Source organism: Molossus molossus, unplaced genomic scaffold (genome assembly GCF_014108415.1).
Source record: "Molossus molossus isolate mMolMol1 unplaced genomic scaffold, mMolMol1.p scaffold_m16_p_1, whole genome shotgun sequence".
Taxonomy (NCBI): Eukaryota; Metazoa; Chordata; class Mammalia; order Chiroptera; family Molossidae; genus Molossus; species Molossus molossus.
The window spans coordinates 157,998,758-158,016,899 of NW_023425344.1; the positions used below are offsets into that span (position 1 = coordinate 157,998,758).

General features: G+C 43.9%; 1 protein-coding gene and 1 pseudogene across 1 annotated transcript; one reads left to right on the forward strand and one right to left on the reverse strand.

Moving 5' to 3' along the window:
• Positions 1-6,014: 6,014 nt before the first annotated feature.
• On the reverse strand, positions 6,015-8,561 carry LOC118636167 (mast cell protease 4-like). The gene is made up of 5 exons (XM_036271529.1): positions 8,486-8,561; positions 7,761-7,911; positions 7,191-7,326; positions 6,705-6,959; positions 6,015-6,276 (listed from the first exon to the last, which is right to left on the reverse strand). Exons 1-5 carry the CDS (start codon positions 8,559-8,561, stop codon positions 6,133-6,135), a joined length of 762 nt encoding a protein of 253 aa, XP_036127422.1. The 3' UTR covers positions 6,015-6,132.
• A 1,867-nt stretch (positions 8,562-10,428) lies between these two features.
• LOC118642279 lies at positions 10,429-11,179 on the forward strand (annotated as a pseudogene).
• The last annotated feature ends 6,963 nt before the right edge of the window (positions 11,180-18,142 follow it).

Sequence of the window (18,142 nt, forward strand, 5' to 3'; positions counted from 1 at the left end):
TCTTCAAATATATTCTCTAACCCTTGTTCATTTTCTTCTTCTTTGGGGACTCCTGTGATGCGAATGTTATTACGTTTCCAGTTGTCCCACAGTTCTCTTAAGCTGTTTTCCTGTTTTTTAATTATTTTTTCCTTTTTGTTTTCTGATTGGTTGATTTTTTTCTACCTTATCTTCTAATTCACTAATCCAGTCTTCAGCTTCCTCTACTCTGCTATTTAGACTTTCCAATGTGTTTTTTATTTCTGATACGTCATTCTTCATTTCTTCTTGGTGGTTTTTAATTTCGAACTGGTTGCTTTTCAACATTTCTATGTCTTTACTCATGGTGCTCGTGTCCTTACACATGCTCTTTAGCTTCCTCAAGATTATGGCTCTGAATTCTAGTTCTGTTTACTTGCTTAACTGCACCTCATTTATCTCATCTTTGATAGAGGTCTCTTGTTCTTTCATTTAGCTTTTGTTTCTGTTTTTCACCATTTTGGCTATCACAGTGGGTTTTGGAGTCTGCCTAATTTTCCCTTTGAGTGTTGGTGTTCTGCTGTTTGTGGCTCCCTCTCCTGGGCAGGGAGGACCCACTTGAAACACCACTGTCAAGTCTTAACTTTCCTGGTTAGAGTTGCTAGCCCAGGGAATGGTAGTTATACTCTAGCTTTTTGCCCGGAGGCTATTAGTAGCGGTCACCTGAAGAACCTTGGTTTCTGAGTTGACTGAAAAACTCCCTCAGGTGTCAGTGTAAGAGGATTTCCATAGGTTGGGGCAGATGCTGGTTGTTAATGGGCCTCAATTAGCATTTCAATGGTCACAGGTGTGGTTGAATTTCTGAAAGAGGGGCTGCTCTCCCTCTGCCGGAGCCCAAGGTGAGTGGCTGCTGCCAATTTAGCCTCTGTCCTGGTTCTGCACTGTGGAGCCATCTGGTACTTAAACCCGAGGGCACTGCTCCCAGCTAAGGGCGGCAGAAGCTGGGGCAACTCCCAGCCGAAGGTGTAGCACCCAGCTGAGGTCTCAGGACCCAGCCGAGGGTGTAGCACCTAGCCGAGGTCCCAGGACCCAGCCGAGGCCACAGGACCCAGCCAAGGCCACAGGACCCAGCCGAGGGTGCAGCTTCCAGCTGAGGCCGCTGGTCCCAGCTGAGGTCGCAGCAGGTCCAGCCCAGGCCAATGCAGACCGTGGGCTCCCAGCCCCCTCTCGCGTCCTTGCAAGCCTACCAGGATTGAGTCAGTGTCCCTGGTTATGTGATCCTCCAAGATGCCTTTCGGTTGCCCCTTCCTGATGATTTGTCTTTATTTTTGTTGTAATTCCAGTTTGGTCCTGGGAGATGGTCTGTGTAGCTTCCATTCACTCTGCCACCATTTTTTTAGATGAAACTTTGAGATTTTAGGCAAGTCCACAGCATGAGCCAAAGGCTGTTTGTATGGAAAAACCACTGGAAGTGACTTGAGTGGATCTGTAAGTTCAACTATGCAGGGTGCCAGAGAATAACTATGGTGGGCAGGACAATGCTAGCCAGGTTGTTGGAGACTGAGATATGGCGTCTGCCTGTGGCTGCAGTGGGAGGGCTCAGCAAAGAACTATGGCCCCTGCCAGCACTTTTTGTCTGGGAGAAAGCTGCCCCTCCAGCCCTCACCCTGAAGCCAGACAATTCAGTTCCTTTCTGAGTATCCCTGGTGCCCTTTTTTTAAAAAATCTTTTTAGCTATCTTTCTTTCTTTTCTCCAATTTTTATTAACTTATTTTTGTTCCCTGGTGCCTTTTGAGCTGCCACCCTAGCACTGGAGTACAGAGTGAGTGAGTCCATCAGCGAGTAAGTTTGTGTGCTGGCTCTTTAAGAGGAACTGCCTGGGACTCCAGGAGCCCTCCCTCTCACTCAGCCACAATGTAGCTGGATTTCACAGCCAAAAGTTATGGAGACTTTTCTTTCTGGCACTGGAACCTAGGGGTGGAAGCCTGGTGTGGGGCTGGGACTCCTGGCTTCTCAAGGGGAACCTCCACAGTTGAGATATCCCTCCTGATGTTTAACCACCACACATGGGTGTGGGACCAGACCATTCTGTGTCTCTACCCCTCCTACCAGTCTCTGTGTACTTTCTTCTTAGTTATAGGAGTTCTATTCAGCTAGACTAAAGTCAGGTCTCAATGATGGTTGTTCTGTAGTTTAGTTGTCATTTTGATGTGGTCATGGGAGGAGGTGAGTACAGTGTTTACCTACTGTGCCATCTTGACTGGAAGCCCCCTGATATTTCTAGTTTCCATTTACCGTTCCTATGCCAGGCTAGTATTTGATGAGGGAAAGTCCTAGAGTGCCCCTTCTCATTAGTTTGACACAGCACAGTTTCTCCTGTTGACTTGGTGAGGCTACCACTCCACTGCTCTAATATCTGTTAGTTTGGCCCACTCCTTGGGCCATCATCTTGTGCACCTCAGAACTAGCATCGTAGCCTTGATAGTCTTATCTTTTCCAGGTAGGCTGCGGGAGAGACAACAACTGTTATTTCCATTTCAGGGGTTCATGTGATGCGTGTTTAATGTGTGGTTGCTGCCAGTGGTGAAGTGAGTGCTTGTAGGCTCAATCCTGCTCCTCAGTCTCCACTCTTGCTTCCTGTCAGGGTGTAGTTCCTGGATTGGGAGTGACTTATCTTCCAGTAGCTCTAGAATGACCTGATATTCTCCTTCTACCGGGATTGCTTTATTATGTGGAGGTCTTATAAGGATGTCTCATCTGTGTAGGCTTTTCTCCACATTCTATATTCTTGGTTGCAAGGAAATGCCTTTGTTTATTGAATGGAAAATACTGCCCAACTGCAGATAGGACTTTGGTAAGGCTGTTGGGGGAGAGTGAAGGGGCAAATTATGTGAGACTAATGAGACAGGAGGTGTAGAGTTTCAGCAGTACAGGGTAGGGCCGACCTTCCAAGTATCACTTGGGGAGTGTTCAGTAGTGCTTCTATCTAACCATATTTGGGGAGAGGATAGAGGGAGAAAATAAGTACCACAAACTAGGTGCTTAAAACAACAGAAATTTATTCTCTCATTCTGGAGACTGGAAGTCTGAGACCAAGGTGTCAGCAGGTTGGTTCTTTCCGTGAGCTGTGAGGAAGACTCTGTCCCATGCTTTCCTCTTGCTTCTGGTGACAGTTGGCAATCTTTGGCCGTCCTTGGCCTGTAGATACATCATTCAGTCTCTACTGCTGCCATTGCACGACCTTCCCCGTGTGTGTCTCTCTCCCCTTCTTATGAGGACACCATACTGGATTAAGGTCCCACCCCACTCCAGTTTGACTTCATCTTAATTAATTCTGCAATGACCCTATTTCCCAAGAAGGTTAGCACTGGGAGTTAGCACAATATGTTTTTTTCGGAGGGACACAATACAACCCATAACAACTCCTTCAGTGTATTCACATGCCAAGCCATTGCACAGTGCATGGCTATGTGAGGGCAATAGTTTGCCAGGGAAACTGTGGGTGCAGGAGAACAGTCCCCAGGTTCCCAGGGGAGGTCCTGACATTGGGATAGGGTGGGAGGAGAAAATATTTTCCTGCCAGGCTTTTAGATCTGGACTCCAACAACCCTGATTCCAGGAGCCGGCTATTTAGCATTTAGTTCCCTGTGTGCCCTTCAGCTGTCCTGAGGCCCTCTTCCCATGAGTTTGGGCAAAGCCCTCTTATCTGGATGGTTTCTCCTGCTGACCCTGTGATGCTGAGACTTATCACTCTTGGTGCCAGTTAGGTGCATACACTCTGTGGGCCTATCCTCCGCGTGGCAGAACTAGCACTTAACGAAGATGATGAGATTATCTTTTCTGGGTGACCGCCACCAACTGCTTTTTCCACATCAAGGGTGCATGTGATGCTTGTTTGGCCTTCTGTGGTGGCTGTGCTGGAGTCAGTGCCTGTCAGTCTTTTGGAGTCCAGTTGTCTGTGGGCTCAGGCAAGCTCCCCACAGTCCCCACCAGCCCTGCTATTTCTTGGAGGCCAGGCTGACTACTCTCCCCACATCTCCCCACATCTCCATTGCCAGCTTCCAGGGAACAAGGGCTGCTCTGTGGATGTGCTGTCCTTAGGGTCTGAGGGTCGAGTGGATGGGGCTTTGGCTTCAGCTCAATGTGTGCTCTGGTCTCCTAAGGAAACGTTACACATAGTGTCTCTGCCTCTCGTATCTCACATTTAAAAATTCTTATTTAATTATACAGATATAAAACATGAGTTAGGATAAAAAAAAAATCCTTATATTATCATTCCAACATATGTTCTCTTATTTTTGAGAGCTTCCTAGTTTTTTTTTTTTTTTTTTTAACACAAATGCTTTTTTTTTTGCATAGAGTCAGAGTTTATAATCAGTCTTGTACTTACTCTTATTTGTTTTACATGTGTTGGTCATGGGCAAAGCCGGAAGCTCAGATCTGTAGGCTGGCAGGCAATGGGGAAAGTGGAGGTGTTGGGTTCCTGATCTGGGACCAACAGTAGCAGCAGCTTTTTCTTTCATGGGGCCAGGCCTATCTTCTTAGGCCTCTGAGGGACCATGGTGGGATCTGTAAGGGGGTCCTTTTTTTTATTTAAAAAAATTTTTTGTTTATCCTCACCTGAGGACATTTTTCCATTTTTTGTTCAGATAGAGTAGGAAGGAGAGAGAGGAAGAGAGAGAGAGAGAGAAAAACATTGATGTGAAAGGGACACATCGAGTGGCTGCCACCCTCAGGACCAACTAGGGCCGGGGACAAACTGCAACCGAGGTACATGCCTTTAGTGGGAACTGAACCTGGGGCTCTCTGGACCGCAGGCTGACGCTCTAACCACTGAGCCAAGGCTGTAAGGGGGTCCTTTAACTGCAGGCTCAGAGGTAGCTGGAGGTCATGCCCTGTTTCCCTTGTATTTGGGTGTGTATAGCTGTGAGTGTACTCATCCAGCTCAGATGCTAGTGGGTATGGGTTTCAGAGCATTGCAGGTCATTTGGAGAAGAAAATTTTAGAGAACTTTGCCTAACTCATGTGTCCTTTTTTTTTTGGAAGACCTGGAGACACTGTCTGATATCTGAAGGAAGATGACTGTTGAATTTGGGTGGCTCTGAGGGAGCTCAGGAATAAGGCTCCCTCTGATGCTCTTGGGGATCCCTCTCCTGAGCTAGAATGGCCCTGACCTGAATACAGCCCATTGAGACTGCTGTGATAGACAAACACATCCTGAGGGCTTCCAAGGATCATCTCTCCTTCACCCCATTATCCTGAGTTCTTGTGCTTGGGAATTTTTTTCTTTCCCCCTTGGAAGATGCTTCTATGGTTATAGACACACTATTTAAAATTTTTTTTCCTTTATTGATTTTAGAGAGAGAGGAAGTGAGAGGGAGAGAGAGATAGAAACATTGATGAGAGAGAACATTGATTGGCTGCCTCCTGCATGCCCCCAACCTGGGGATCAGGCCCACAACCTGGGCATGTGTCCTGGCCGGGAATAGAATCGGCAACCTCTTAGTGCATGGGTCAGTGCTCACCCACTGAGCCACACTGGCTGGACTAGACACACTATTGAGGAGGATGATCATGAGGCAGAGGTTGGTGTAAGGACATAAGGTATTAACAGCTCAGGCCTGGGCCACCTTCAGAAATAGTCATGGAGAGTTTGCTGTGGCACATCTGTGCCCTGAATTGCAGGGGCAGAGGCTCGAGGTTTGAGGGAAGAAGAGAGAGAGAAGAGAAGGGGAGGGGTGGAGAGTAGGAAGAGGAAGAAGAGGGAAAAAGGAGAAAGAAGGTCAGTCAGGGCCAGTATTACTCTGGATTTTAAATCCTATTTAAAATATTTTTAATAATCCACAACACCACACAGTATACATGGAGATTGGCAGGCTTGACTATTAATCTGGCAAGAAAGGGCCCAGTGCAATTCTTCATTCAAACCAGGGAGGAGGATTTGCAGTTCTCTCTGTGGAGCAGACCAGCTCTGGGGGAGAAAGACGCTCACACACATGTGCTGGAAGCAGCATCTTTATTGAATTTTGCTGGAGATACAATCAGCAGGGGTTTTGAGTGCTTCCAGGAGTCTCCTTAGTCTTGGGCTGGAGCCAGGCTCCTGTGGAACCTGGGGGCTACCCAGGGAGAGCTCTGGCTTTGGGATTTTCCCTGCAGCTGGCCAGGCTTCTGTAGCTACTTGTTGGCTAAGATTTTATTAATCCAGGGCACATATGGGGAGATTCGCGTGAAGACAAGAGGAGGCTTTGCATCTGGACTTCCATATGACACAACACCTTGGGCCACCCCAGCACACAGAAGGGGGCCCCCAGAGTCCCCCTGTGGGTCAGAGAAAGCAGATCATGAGCAGGGATCATTCTTCTCTCCCTCCTGCTACCTCATCCTGGTTCTAGCAGCACCCTGACTAGCCCCAAGATACCCGAGTCAGCCAGGAATACTGACTCTTCATGGAGTCATAAGTGAGGAGTCAAGTTTAATGTTGTCTTTCTCTCTTTGGGATAGAACCACAACTCTAGAACTTGTCCCCCCACATTTTCTTTCTCTCTGGGAGCCCTGTATGGAGACTAGATGGGAGGACTAGAGGCAGGACTTGGGTGTGGGACGATGGAACCCAGGGGAGTCCTAGAAACCCATGAATGCAGACACTAGTCACTGTACTGGGCACCTTCCTGACCTACCTCCTCCCAGGAGGACCCTGTCTCCAGGGACTGATAGTGAGGTGAGGAGGAAGTGTAAGTATGTGGTACCTTGTATGCTGATCTTTTCTTCCTGGGATTACCCACACAGATTTCCAAATTATGGTTGTAAATCCCAAAGTGGTCGCAGGCTTTGGCATTCATGAGCCTCAGCTTCACCTCTCTCAGGGTGTCTGACCCTGGCATTCCCACTCCTGTTCTCCCCCAGCCCATTGCCCGGCACAGTCTTCCAGGTTTAATAAAGGTAGACTTGGAGGGCAGGGGGACTGTCCCCACGGCGTGGTTCAGCTTGGCTTTGGTTTGTAGCTGTGAGGGAAGAAGAGGAGATGGTTGCCAGTCTCAGGGAAAGTGTGTGTGGGGATGTGGGGGGTAGTAGAGGCTCCCTGGTCAGGGCCTAGAGTTTTGCCCCAATGAGGTGGTGATGACATGGAGTTGGGGTGGTCCCCAAGGAAGTGGGTTGGGAAAGAATGAGAAAGGTACAAGTCAGGAGAAGGGCTAAGAAGGAGGAATCGAAAAGTCCAAGAATGAGAATGGCACCTTCAGTAACATGATGTCATTGAGATTGGTGGAAGAGTTGTATTTCGGATGAATAAATTGTTCTTTGACTTTTATCTTCTGCCACGTGGATTCTTCTTGTTTTATGTTATGAACTCCGAGGGTGACAGTGATTTTTCTGTTGAGAGGGAAGAGAGAGTCAGGAAAAGGTGCTGGTTCCCTGAGACGGGCCCACTCTGAGCAAAGGGATACCGGGCCCTCTTCATCAGTGTAGAGCCAGCAGAGGAACCAGATCTTACTGAGGACAGATGTTCCTCCCAGCAGTCATAGCTTCTCAGGAAGGGCCAGGTCTTGGCGGCATTGGGAGAGCTCTGCCGGCAGCGGGACGGGAGGGGCACCGTGGGCCTGCGTTCACCTGGGCTGCCCATAGTAAAGCCCTGGCCCTGAGACGGAGACGACTCAGCAAAATGGCTTAGTGCCTCCCAGTATACCCCACTAACCATCTCAAAATGAGTGGGGCACAAAAATCTCTCTCAGGACACTTGCAAGTTGTGTTAACTCTTATTCCTACACCTCCTCACATGGAAAGAGAACAAGTCAACGTTTTCTTACCTTCCTTTACAATGAGCTGCTGTCACCACAAATTCTTGACTTATGAGAAACCCACCACAGTTATAAACATTACCGGAGCCAGTGAAGATTTCCAGGTAGGCCATGTAGGGGTGCGAGTGTGGCTTGGATTCAGTGCCACTGATAATCTCCCCTGAAACAGAAAACCCCAGGTTCCCAAACATAGGCTGACTGACCTTCAGACAGAGCACTGGGTGAGCAAAGTGAGTTAAAGGCCCAGGCAACCCCCCACCCCAGCCTCATCCTTCCTTCTAGCATAGCTCAGTCCCGCCATCTGTCCTTTTCATTGGCTTTCCTCATCCCGACGCACCCTGTCAATCCCGCCTCACTTTTCAGAACACAGTGGCTTGTCTTGAGTCTGAATTTTAAATGTTGTAAATTTAAATGTTTAAATTTAAACATTTCTTTATGTTCTGATCATGAGAGCAAAGACAGAGAAGGACCATGAATCAGAGTTGTGGATATTTTGAGGAAAGCAGCTTAAGAGGTACTTCCAAAACCGATTTTCTATCTTCACTCAAGATTTTTTCCCCCTAGGAAACTGTTATTAAAACGCTGGGAAAGAATATGACTCTTCTAGACAGAGATTTCCCCTGGAACACTTGCAGTGGGATCTTGCATTCTCATCTGAGGGCCTTCTTCAACTCAGGTCAGTTTGGAATAGGAACTGAGGACTCAGAGGACAGGGACTTACAGGCTAGACTCACCAGCTCCAGCTTCGGGAGGCAAGAGAAAGACCAACCAAAGGAGCAGGGCCTGCATTCTCCCGGCGAGGCTGCCCATGGTAAGCTTCTTCTGCCACTCCCCTCTCTTGTCCCTGCTTTTATCACCCCACTAGTAGAAGTGGGGGGCTGGAAACCACAGAGACCAAATTTTTGTCATTCACTCTGGCCTGGCTTATCTTCCTCATCAGAAATTCTCACAGCTCTCCTCTTTGCTCTGCTGATGTTGACGCTGTGGCCAGAGCCCCGGGGTCCTGGCTTCTAGGATGAGGAATGCACCCTTCTCATATAATGGAGTTCTCTAGAGGCATAACAGTACCACAAATTGGGGAGGGGGCAGGTATTTTTAGATGCTGTAGGAATCTAGAACGGATCAGCAAACTTTTTCTGTAAATAGCAGGATGATTAATGTTTTCAGCTTCGTGAGGCATACTGTCTCTGTCGCAGCTGTCCAGCTCTGCTTTCAGAGCACAAAAGCAGACGTAGACAAGATGTAAACAAGTGGGTGTGACTGTGTTCCAGTAAAACTTTATTTGCAAAAACAGATGATGTGCAGATTTGGCCCGAGGGCCAGCATTTTTCCCACTTCTCCATCTAGAAGAACAGCCCTTTCTCCAAGGAAAATCAGTAGATTAGACATTGACTACCTATAATATGTTTGACACTGATAGGGCTTTACGGGCATCATCTCACTTAATGTTTTTAACATCCTTTTGGGTAATTATTATTATACATAACCATGGAGCACTCAACTGATGCTCAGAATGTCACATAGCAGTTAAGGCTGAAATGTTAATATGCCGGATTCTAAAACTCGTATTTTTCCGTTCCACTAATCTGAATACTAAGGGGTGGGGAATGAAGGGGTAGGACAATGAATGGAGAAAGGATGTAAAGTATAAAGGAGAACACTTGTGTTCTCTAGGGGGTGTTGAGGTTTTCAACTTGTGTACTGAGAATCACATGTGGTTTGTTAATGAAATGATATCTGCACTTGCCATTATTTGAGATGTTACTCTGGGCTCTTACTATTTTATATGCACTGAGAAAGGACAAAAGTGTTCTCAATTAGAGAGTAACATGCCATTGATCACAGGATTTAGTCCTGTTGTAAAGAGGCTAAAATGTGAAATATTGTGCACCTTGCAATCCATGAAGTATTACAATCAACAGCATAATACAGGTATGTGCTTTGTCTCACTCATCCTCACATCAGCTCTCAGAAGTGCTGTTGTTTCCATTTTATCCATGAGGAAACTGAGGCTCACAGAATTTGAGTCACTTGACAAGATTTCATAGCCAATGAATATCAGAACTAGGTGTCAGAAAGATATCTGTTTGATTCTAACCATGTGATCTTTTCATATGTCACCCTGCTTTCCTGGAAGGTAAAACAACAACAAAAAAGAAAACAAGAAGAAGGATGTAGAGAGAATTTCTTCACTGGTTCCCACAATGTGATAAGATACACTCCTTATAATAATTCCCTTGTTAACATTGCTCATAGTGGCTCTGCTTTCCCAACTGAACTCTAAATAATAGAGATATTGGCATTGGAAGTGGGTCAAGGAGAACATAAACTTAGATTTTATAAATTGGCCTGGGTTATCTCCTATTGGTTCTCTAATCTGAATAAGAGTGGTATGGATGACATTGTTGCTTTATTTAAGGAAAAAGCATTCAGTCTTTTACCATTATGTTTGAAGTTAGACAGACCTAGGTATCTGTAGATGCTCTTATAATTAAAAAAAATATGGGGGCTGCGGCCACCCCAGAGTCGCGCTCGAGGCGTGGGGTGGTGCTGAGGAGCTGAGGCTGAGGCGAGCTCGATGCTGGGAAGGCGCAGCGCGGTGTGAGCCCACACCAGACCCCCTCCGGAGCAGGGCAGCCGAGGCTACCAATGTCCCCGGAGTCTAGTCGAGCAGGCCATGGGGTTGTCGATGCTGCTGAAGGGGCTGAAGGAGGAAGGCAAAGAGCCCATCACTGAGCTCTTCCTGAAGGCTGGCAGGGATGGTGAAAGCATAGGAAACTGCCCCTTTTCCCAGAGGCTCCTCATGATTCTGTGGCTCAAAGGCTTCGTATTTAGTGTCACAACTGTTGACCTGAAAAGGAAGCCTGTAGACCTGCAGAACTTGGCTCCCGGGGCCCACCCACCATTTATAACTTTCAACAATGAAGTCAAAATGAGATTGAAGAATTTCTTGAAGAAGTCTTATGCCTTCCGAAGTACTTCAAGCTTCCACCAAAACATCCAGAATCAAATACTACTGGAACGGACATCTTTGCCAAGTTCTCTGCATATATTAAGAATTTAAGGCCAGAGGCTATGAAGCATTGGAGAGGGGTCTCTTGAAGACACTGCAGAAACTGGATGAATATCTGCATTCTCCCCTCCCTGATAAAATTGATGAGAATAGTATGGAGGACATTAAGCTTTCCACACGTACATTTCTGGATGGCAATGAAATGACATTGGTTGATTGCAACCTGCTGCCCAAACTGCACATTGTCAAGGTGGTAGCCAAAAAATATCGCAACTTTGATATTCCAAAAAGAATGACTGGCATCTGGAGATACTTAACTAATGTTTATAGCAGGGATGAGTTCACTAATACCTGTCCCAGCGATAAGGAGGTTGAAATAGCATATAGTGATGTAGCCAAAAGACTTACCAAGTAAAATATCACTTATAAGAGAGATGTCTTCATATCTTTTCCTGTTTAAGAATATGCTTTTCCTAACAGACTGCTCCTCTTCCTATAAAGTAGAACTTTTATTTTGCATGAACATGGCAGTTATTGAAGATTAGGATAAAGGAATAGTAAGGTATAGTAGTTATCTTTAAACATACACTCCTAAGCAGTATTATTTTAAAATTCTTTTACCCTACCTACCTCCCCTACCATATCCTCCTCTCCTAATTTGGAGACACTTCATCACAAACTTTTTCCTTTAGAGGCAATTTGCCATCTCTCTAGAGCCCTCACCACTGTCCTTTCACTGTGTATAGATGGCAGGACTTTTGAGGTGCAATGTTTAACTGTTAAAATAGTAACCATGACCTCATCAGTCATCCCCAAACTGGTGCACAGTGCATGGTACAAGGAATATTTATGTATTTTTTAACTTTTTTATAGTATTCAGGAAGAGTATATGAAAGGATTGCTACTGTATCAAAATACTCTGTTTCAATTTAGTCTATCCTGAGATGTACTAAAGGATGTCACTGCCAGAGAAGAGATCCTTCTACAGAAAGTCACTACAGATCTTGCTGTTTTACTTTGTACATGGATTTTTACCTTCCTAAAAGCAGTTATCCTTGGCCTGGCCAGTTTGGCTCAGCGGTCAGAGCGTCGGCCTGTGGACCAGAGAGTCTCGGGTTCGGTTCCCGCTAAGGGCATGTACCTTGGTTGCAGTTTGTCCCTGGCCCCGGTTGGGGTTGTGTGGGTGGCCACCAGTCAATGGGTCTCTCTCATGTCGATGTTTCTCTCTCTCTCTTCCCCGTTCTTTCCCTCCCACTCTATCTAAAGATAAATGCAAAAAATGTCCTTGGGTGAGAATAAAAAAAAAATTATCCTTTACACCAATTTTAACATCTGACATTATGTAGAAGCTAAAAGTTTAAGATAAACCAGTGGGCACCTTATATTCTGTCTAACTGTGGTATTCACCATATATATTTTGCCCAGTGACATTCATTTGGAACATTATTGCTTTCTTCCTTTATTTTGAGAAGCTCCTTTTTAGTAAGCATAGACCCTGCTGTTTGTAGATCTTTTGAGCAACACTACATAAACTGATATTTAGTTGATTTAGCTGTAGCAGTACAATGATTAGTAAGGTAAAAACAAAAATAAAAACAAAACAAACAAAAAAACACTTACAGACATTAACCTAAGGAATGTAGGGTAGGTTTGTCAAAATATCAAGTAGAATTTTGTTTCTAAAGCATATTTAATGTGGGTAATCTAAAGAATGCGTTATACATCCTTCACTGAAAATAAAACACACAGATTAGCAGCTTTTCCATTCCAACTCCATTTACTATTAGACCTTTGGCTCACTCCTTTTGGACTAAATTATAGTTGTTATAGTGAGTATATTTACTACAGATTTGTCTAATGTTAATCATTGTGTTTCCTTCAAATGAAATTTTCTACGGCCACATTGAGGAATAGCACTCTGCATGTTTGTGTTTTTAAACTGAAGTCCTAAACTAGGAGTTTTTTGTGCTCTAACAAGGATAAACTTGGTGAAAATAAAACAAAAATTTGCTGCGTATTTATTTATTTTTTTTGATTGGACTTTCTAAGCACTACTCCAAAGATGGGGTTGAGATTACAATACATTTTTGGTAATTGTTTTACCTAACTTGTTTAAGAAGTGTTATTTCTCATAGGCAGTTTTTGGAAATTTTAACTGTATTACTTTAAAATGGCAATGATCTCCTCCCTTAGATATGCTAACATTTAGTAAGCACTGGCTTTATGGAAGCAGCCTGATTTTTATAAGCATACTGCATTTTTTTTAACCTACCAGTAATTAGTACAGAAAGTAAGGAAAGCACCATATCGTATCCATTTGGCTCAGGGAGATTATTTTTGCTTTACTTTTCTTAAAACTCCTTATTGCTGCCCTGGCTGGTTTGGTTCAGCGGTTAGAGCGTTGGCCTGCGGTCCAGAGAGACCCAGGTTTGGTTCCCGCTAAGGGCATGTACCTCGGCTGCAGTTTGTCCCCGGCCCTAGTTGGGTTGCGTGGGTGGCAGCCACTCGATGTGTCCTTTCACATAGATGTTTCTCTCTCTCTCTCTCCCTCCTGCTCTATCTGAACAAAAAATGGAAAAATGTCCTCGGGTGAGGATAAAACAAAACAAAAAACTCCTTATTGCTGATCAAAAGTTTGAGCACCCACCGTTTTGTAATTAATATTGGATGCTGATTTATCTGGTTCCAGGAAGAAGTAGTGGGTGAAAATGTCACACCTGTACCAGTACACAGGCAGCCATCATCACTTTTCACCTATTCTTAAATAGTGGTAACTGGGCATTCAGGTGAGACTGAACCTTGTTTCATAGCTTAAAGTATGAAAAAGATTCAAAAGAAGGGGTGTCTGTGCTTTCTAGTGAATGGCGGACTAAGTGGTGCAATGTAGAGGGCTAATGAGGAAAGAGCAGCAGCCCTTGAATAGAGTGATGAAAATTTCATTCTGAAACTCAATTGTGAAACATTTTTGCCTTGGATATTTATTCTTTCTCTTAAAAACAAAATTATCTTGTGATTCCACCCATCTGGCCTTCTCAATGTCCAAGGAAGGTAGGACTGTTAAGATTTTGATTACAGGCAGAATGATTTTTTTCTCGGTAGAAAGACTTCATTACTTTATCAGGGAAGTTAGTCAGATAAAATTGAGATGGGCAGATAGACAAAAGCCAATAAATAGGATGATCTCAGCAAATACTCTTTTACCCTCTTATATTTGTAGAAAGATCTTAGGAGATTTAGGAATGAAAGTTTTCATAACAATTCATGTAGTGTATGGGTTGGTATAATGGAAATCATCTGATATTATTTCTGCAACTACTGAATCATTTCCCCAACAAGATTAGAGTCTGAATGGAAGCTCTCACTATTTCCCAAACTCTCTATTTCAGCTGATGACTTCCTTAAAAAAAAAAAAAAGTAAATGCAGATTTTTCTATACAGTTCTGTTGTCTTCTTTTACTAGGATTGTTGACTTGTGATGAATCTATATAAGACTTTATTTTTTGGTATCTTTGGCTTAGACAACTTATCTTTAAGCCCTTGAGCAATTTGTATACAATTAGGAGATTTTTGACATTTATTCTTAACCTAAGTTGATCAACTCTAGAATTTAGGTAGTTTGCTTCTGTTGAGTTTTGGATCTCTTCAGAAATGCATGTAGATAGCTTTTATTTCTGTGCATTTAAAATATCCATTTAGAAAGTATCTATGAGGTAAAAATAAGAAATAAAAATATTTTTTTATTAACATTTTTATACACATTTCATCAAGTTTATTGATCAACCAATTTCTTACACTGGTTATAATAGTATTTGATTCAAAGAGAAATGCCCTGGACAGTTTGGTTCAGCGGTTAGAGCGTCGGCCTGTGGTCCAGAGGGACCCGGGTTCAGTTCTTACTAAGGGCACGTACCTCGGTTGCTGTTTGTCCCCAACCCTGGTTGGGTTGTACGGGAGGCAACCACTCGATGTGTCCCTTTCACGTTGATATTTTTCTCTCTCTCTCTCTCTCTCTCCCTCCCACTCTATCTGAACAAAAAATGGAAAAATGTCCTCGGGTGAGGATTAAATAAACAAATAAATAAATAAATGAAGGAAGCATTCATTATTGATATACGGTATGAGCTTTTTTATTTCATTCTTTATAAATTAAGGTTGGGGCTGTCAAAATTATATTTTTATTGTGAAAAATAAGTTCCACTCCCCAAGTCATAATGTTGAACAGAATTGGAGTATTTTATTTAGAATTACTTGAAAAGACAAATGAAAGCTTATTATAGAATGCTTGTATTTTCTTTTTTCTTTCTGGACCCAGTATATTGCTGGCAGCTACTGTATTAAAATAAAGTATATTTTCACTATAAAAAATGTTTTTATTGATTTTTTTAGAGAGAGAGAGATAGAAACATCGATGTGATTGGCTGCCTCCTGCATGCCCCTAACTGGGGATTGAACCTGCAACACGGACATGTGCCCTGACCAGGAATGGAAGCAGGACCTCTCAGTCCATGACACTGTGCTCAGTATGCTGAGCCACACCAGCCAGGCTGTGAATGCTCTTTATCATGTTGAAGAAGTTCCCTTCTTGTTTGCTGAATTTTTGAAAAATTCATGAACAGATGTTGAATTTTATTAAAGATTTTTTTCTGCATGGATTGAGATGATCATATAGTTTTCCATTTTTAGTTTGTTAATATAGTGAGTCACAGGAATTTATTTTTGAATGTTTAACTTTACCATCCTAGGATAAACTCCACCGTATCATGATACATTAATCCTCTCTATGTTGTTACATTTGATTTTCTAAAATCTTTAAAAGAATGTCTGTATCTTTTATTGCAGGGGGAAGTCTTTAAGATGGTCCTCTGTGATCCCTGCCTCCTGGTACTTATGCTGTTGTGTAATCTCTTTCCTTAGAGTGAGGACTAGACTGACCGACTCACTTCTGCTTAACAGAACCTTGTAGAAGTGATAGAAAGCCACTTTCATGGTTAGGTTGCTAAAATAATATGGCTTTTATTTTTCCTCCTTCCTTCTTAGAAATTTTTTTTTATTGATTTCTAGAGAGAAGAGAAGGCAGAGGGAGAGAGAGATAGAAACATTGCTGTGACTGGCTGCCTCCTGCACACCCCACACCAGGGATTGAGCCCACAACCCAGGCATGTGCCCTGACCAGGAATCAAACCATCAAACCAGCGACCCTTTGGTGCATGGAACGATGCTCAGCCAACTAAGCCACACTGGCCAGGGCTCGCTCTTTCTTTCTTTCCTTCCTTCCTTCCTTCCTTCCTTCCTTCCTTCCTTCCTTCCTTCTTCCTTCCTTCTTCCTTCTTTCTTTCTTCCCTCCCTCCCTCCCTCCCTCCCTCCCTCCCTCCCTCCCTCCCTCCCTCCCTTCCTTCCTTCCTTCCTTCCTTCCTTCCTTCCTTCCTTCCTTCCTTCCTTCCTTCCTTCCTTCCTTTTCCTTCAGAGTGCTTGTCTTTTGCATTGGGAGAAGCAAGCTGGCATATTGTACATAACTCTATGGAGTGACCCATATGGTGTGTGATGGACTGAGGCCCTCAGTTCCACAGCCTATGAGGAACTGAGGCCTCAGTCTGTGTGGAACTGAAGCCTGTCCACAACCACATGAATGAGCTTCAGACTGGATCCTGTAGCTCCAGTCAAAACTTCAGATAAGACTATAACTTCAGTCAACAGCTTGACTAAGCCTCAAGGGTGAAACTGAACCAGGACAACTTAGCTGGATTCCCGGCTCACAGAAATTGTGGGTTTTAAGGTATTAGGTTTTGGGGTAATTTATTTTGCAGCAATAATTAATACAATGTTCACAAAGGATATTTTTCTGTTTCCTTTTGTTGCAATATGTTTGTCTGCTTTTGGTATCAGGGTAGTACTGACCGCAAAGCATGTGTTGGGAAATGAGCCCTCCTTTTTGATATTCATTGTGCTTTAGTCTTTAGTTATAGGATTTCTGGACTTTCTCCTGTATGCCTGAGGACATCATTTCCTTTTTGTTGTTGTTTGTTTGTTTAAATTGTGCTCATGTTTGAAGGGAGTAGTGAATAAAGTAGGCAGGGAAGTAAAACGGCGAGGGGAGGTGGATTCCAATTTCTTAGGGGCGAGAGATGGCAGGGGATAGCTTCTTGTTTTGCTTTCTGGCTTTTGTTGTAGGCTCCTTGCAGATCTGACAACAGCTGGCCTTGTGTTGTTCTGTGTTCTGTCTCATCTCCATTTGTCCAGGACTCATGCTAGGCAGTCCTCAAGCCATTCTTTTCCCATGGGTTTGAGTAAAGTCTCAACTCTGGGATGCTTCTCTCATATACTTGGTGATGCAGCCAGTGTCTCTACCAGCAGAAAGCATGGCAGCCTGCAACAGATAGTTGTCTGCATCTTAGAATCAAATCGGTCAGCGCCGATCTTCTCATATTGGTGGACTATTGGAGGAGGCCTGTGTGGCACCAACTGTCCTTTTCATCGGCTTACATGAAGCTTGTTTGATTTGTGGTTGCTGCCAGGAATGGAGTTGGGCAGCCGCTCTGAGCCAGCGTGGTAAGAATCAGAGGGCCTAGCCCCAAGATAACTTTTATGCTCTCCCATCTGTGGTTTTAATTAACTGAGGGGGTGGGGTGGGGTGTTACTCAAGACTCTTCAGTTAGCCTCCAGGTTCTGAAATCAATGTTTTCCTTGGTAATGATTGCTCCTTTTAGTTGCTCCTGATTTCTGCATTTCCTTACATCTTAACACAGCCATCCAAGAATAACTTTCTCCTTCTCCTACATACTATATATGACTGATATCATTTTGAACATTTGGCTGGTCTGTCGATGCTGCCACAGTGGAGGGATCTAAGCACCAAGATCTCTTGTGAAGGACTGATTTTTCAGTGCTTAGAAGATGAATGTCATAGAGAGGAGAGAGGGGTAGATATTCCAGGGTAAATATCTCTGAGTTAAATGCAAAGATCACATTGTCAATGTTTGGCAAGAGTTATCCTCTTGTTTCAGAAGACTTATCGAAACAGTGCAGACCTAGGTGGATTAAGTACATAGTTAAGAGCTCTGGGTCAGACTGTGTTGGAATTCTGGTGCCATCCCTTATTAGCTATGTAATTTTGGAAAAATTTCTTCATCTTTCTTAGCCTGTTCCCCATTCACCTGTAAAATGGGCATAAGAATGGTGAGGATTAAATGAGAGACTTGTTTTGAAGAGTATCAGGCATAGTACGTACTTAATGTTAATTAGTATTAGCATTATCAGCCCCCAAGACCACTCACTTCTTCCAAGAGTTTGTGAACCAGAATGGTCTTTCTTTCAGTTGTGCCAGGACTCTAAATAGCCAAAGGAAATAAAGAGCACCTTCTGGCACTTGGAGCAGTCTCCC

Excerpts from the sequence above, each read along its gene's own strand:
- LOC118636167 (XM_036271529.1), bottom strand. The coding sequence starts at position 8,561 with ATGGGCAGCCTCGCCGGGAGAATGCAGGCCCTGCTCCTTTGGTTGGTC. Across the intron at positions 7,912-8,485 it reads GCCTCCCGAAGCTGGAGCTG|GGGAGATTATCAGTGGCACT; the intron begins GTGAGTCTAGCC and ends TTTCTGTTTCAG. Across the intron at positions 6,277-6,704 it reads AGAAAAGATCAGCATACAAG|GGGGACTCTGGGGGCCCCCT; the intron begins GTACCACATACT and ends TCTGACCCACAG.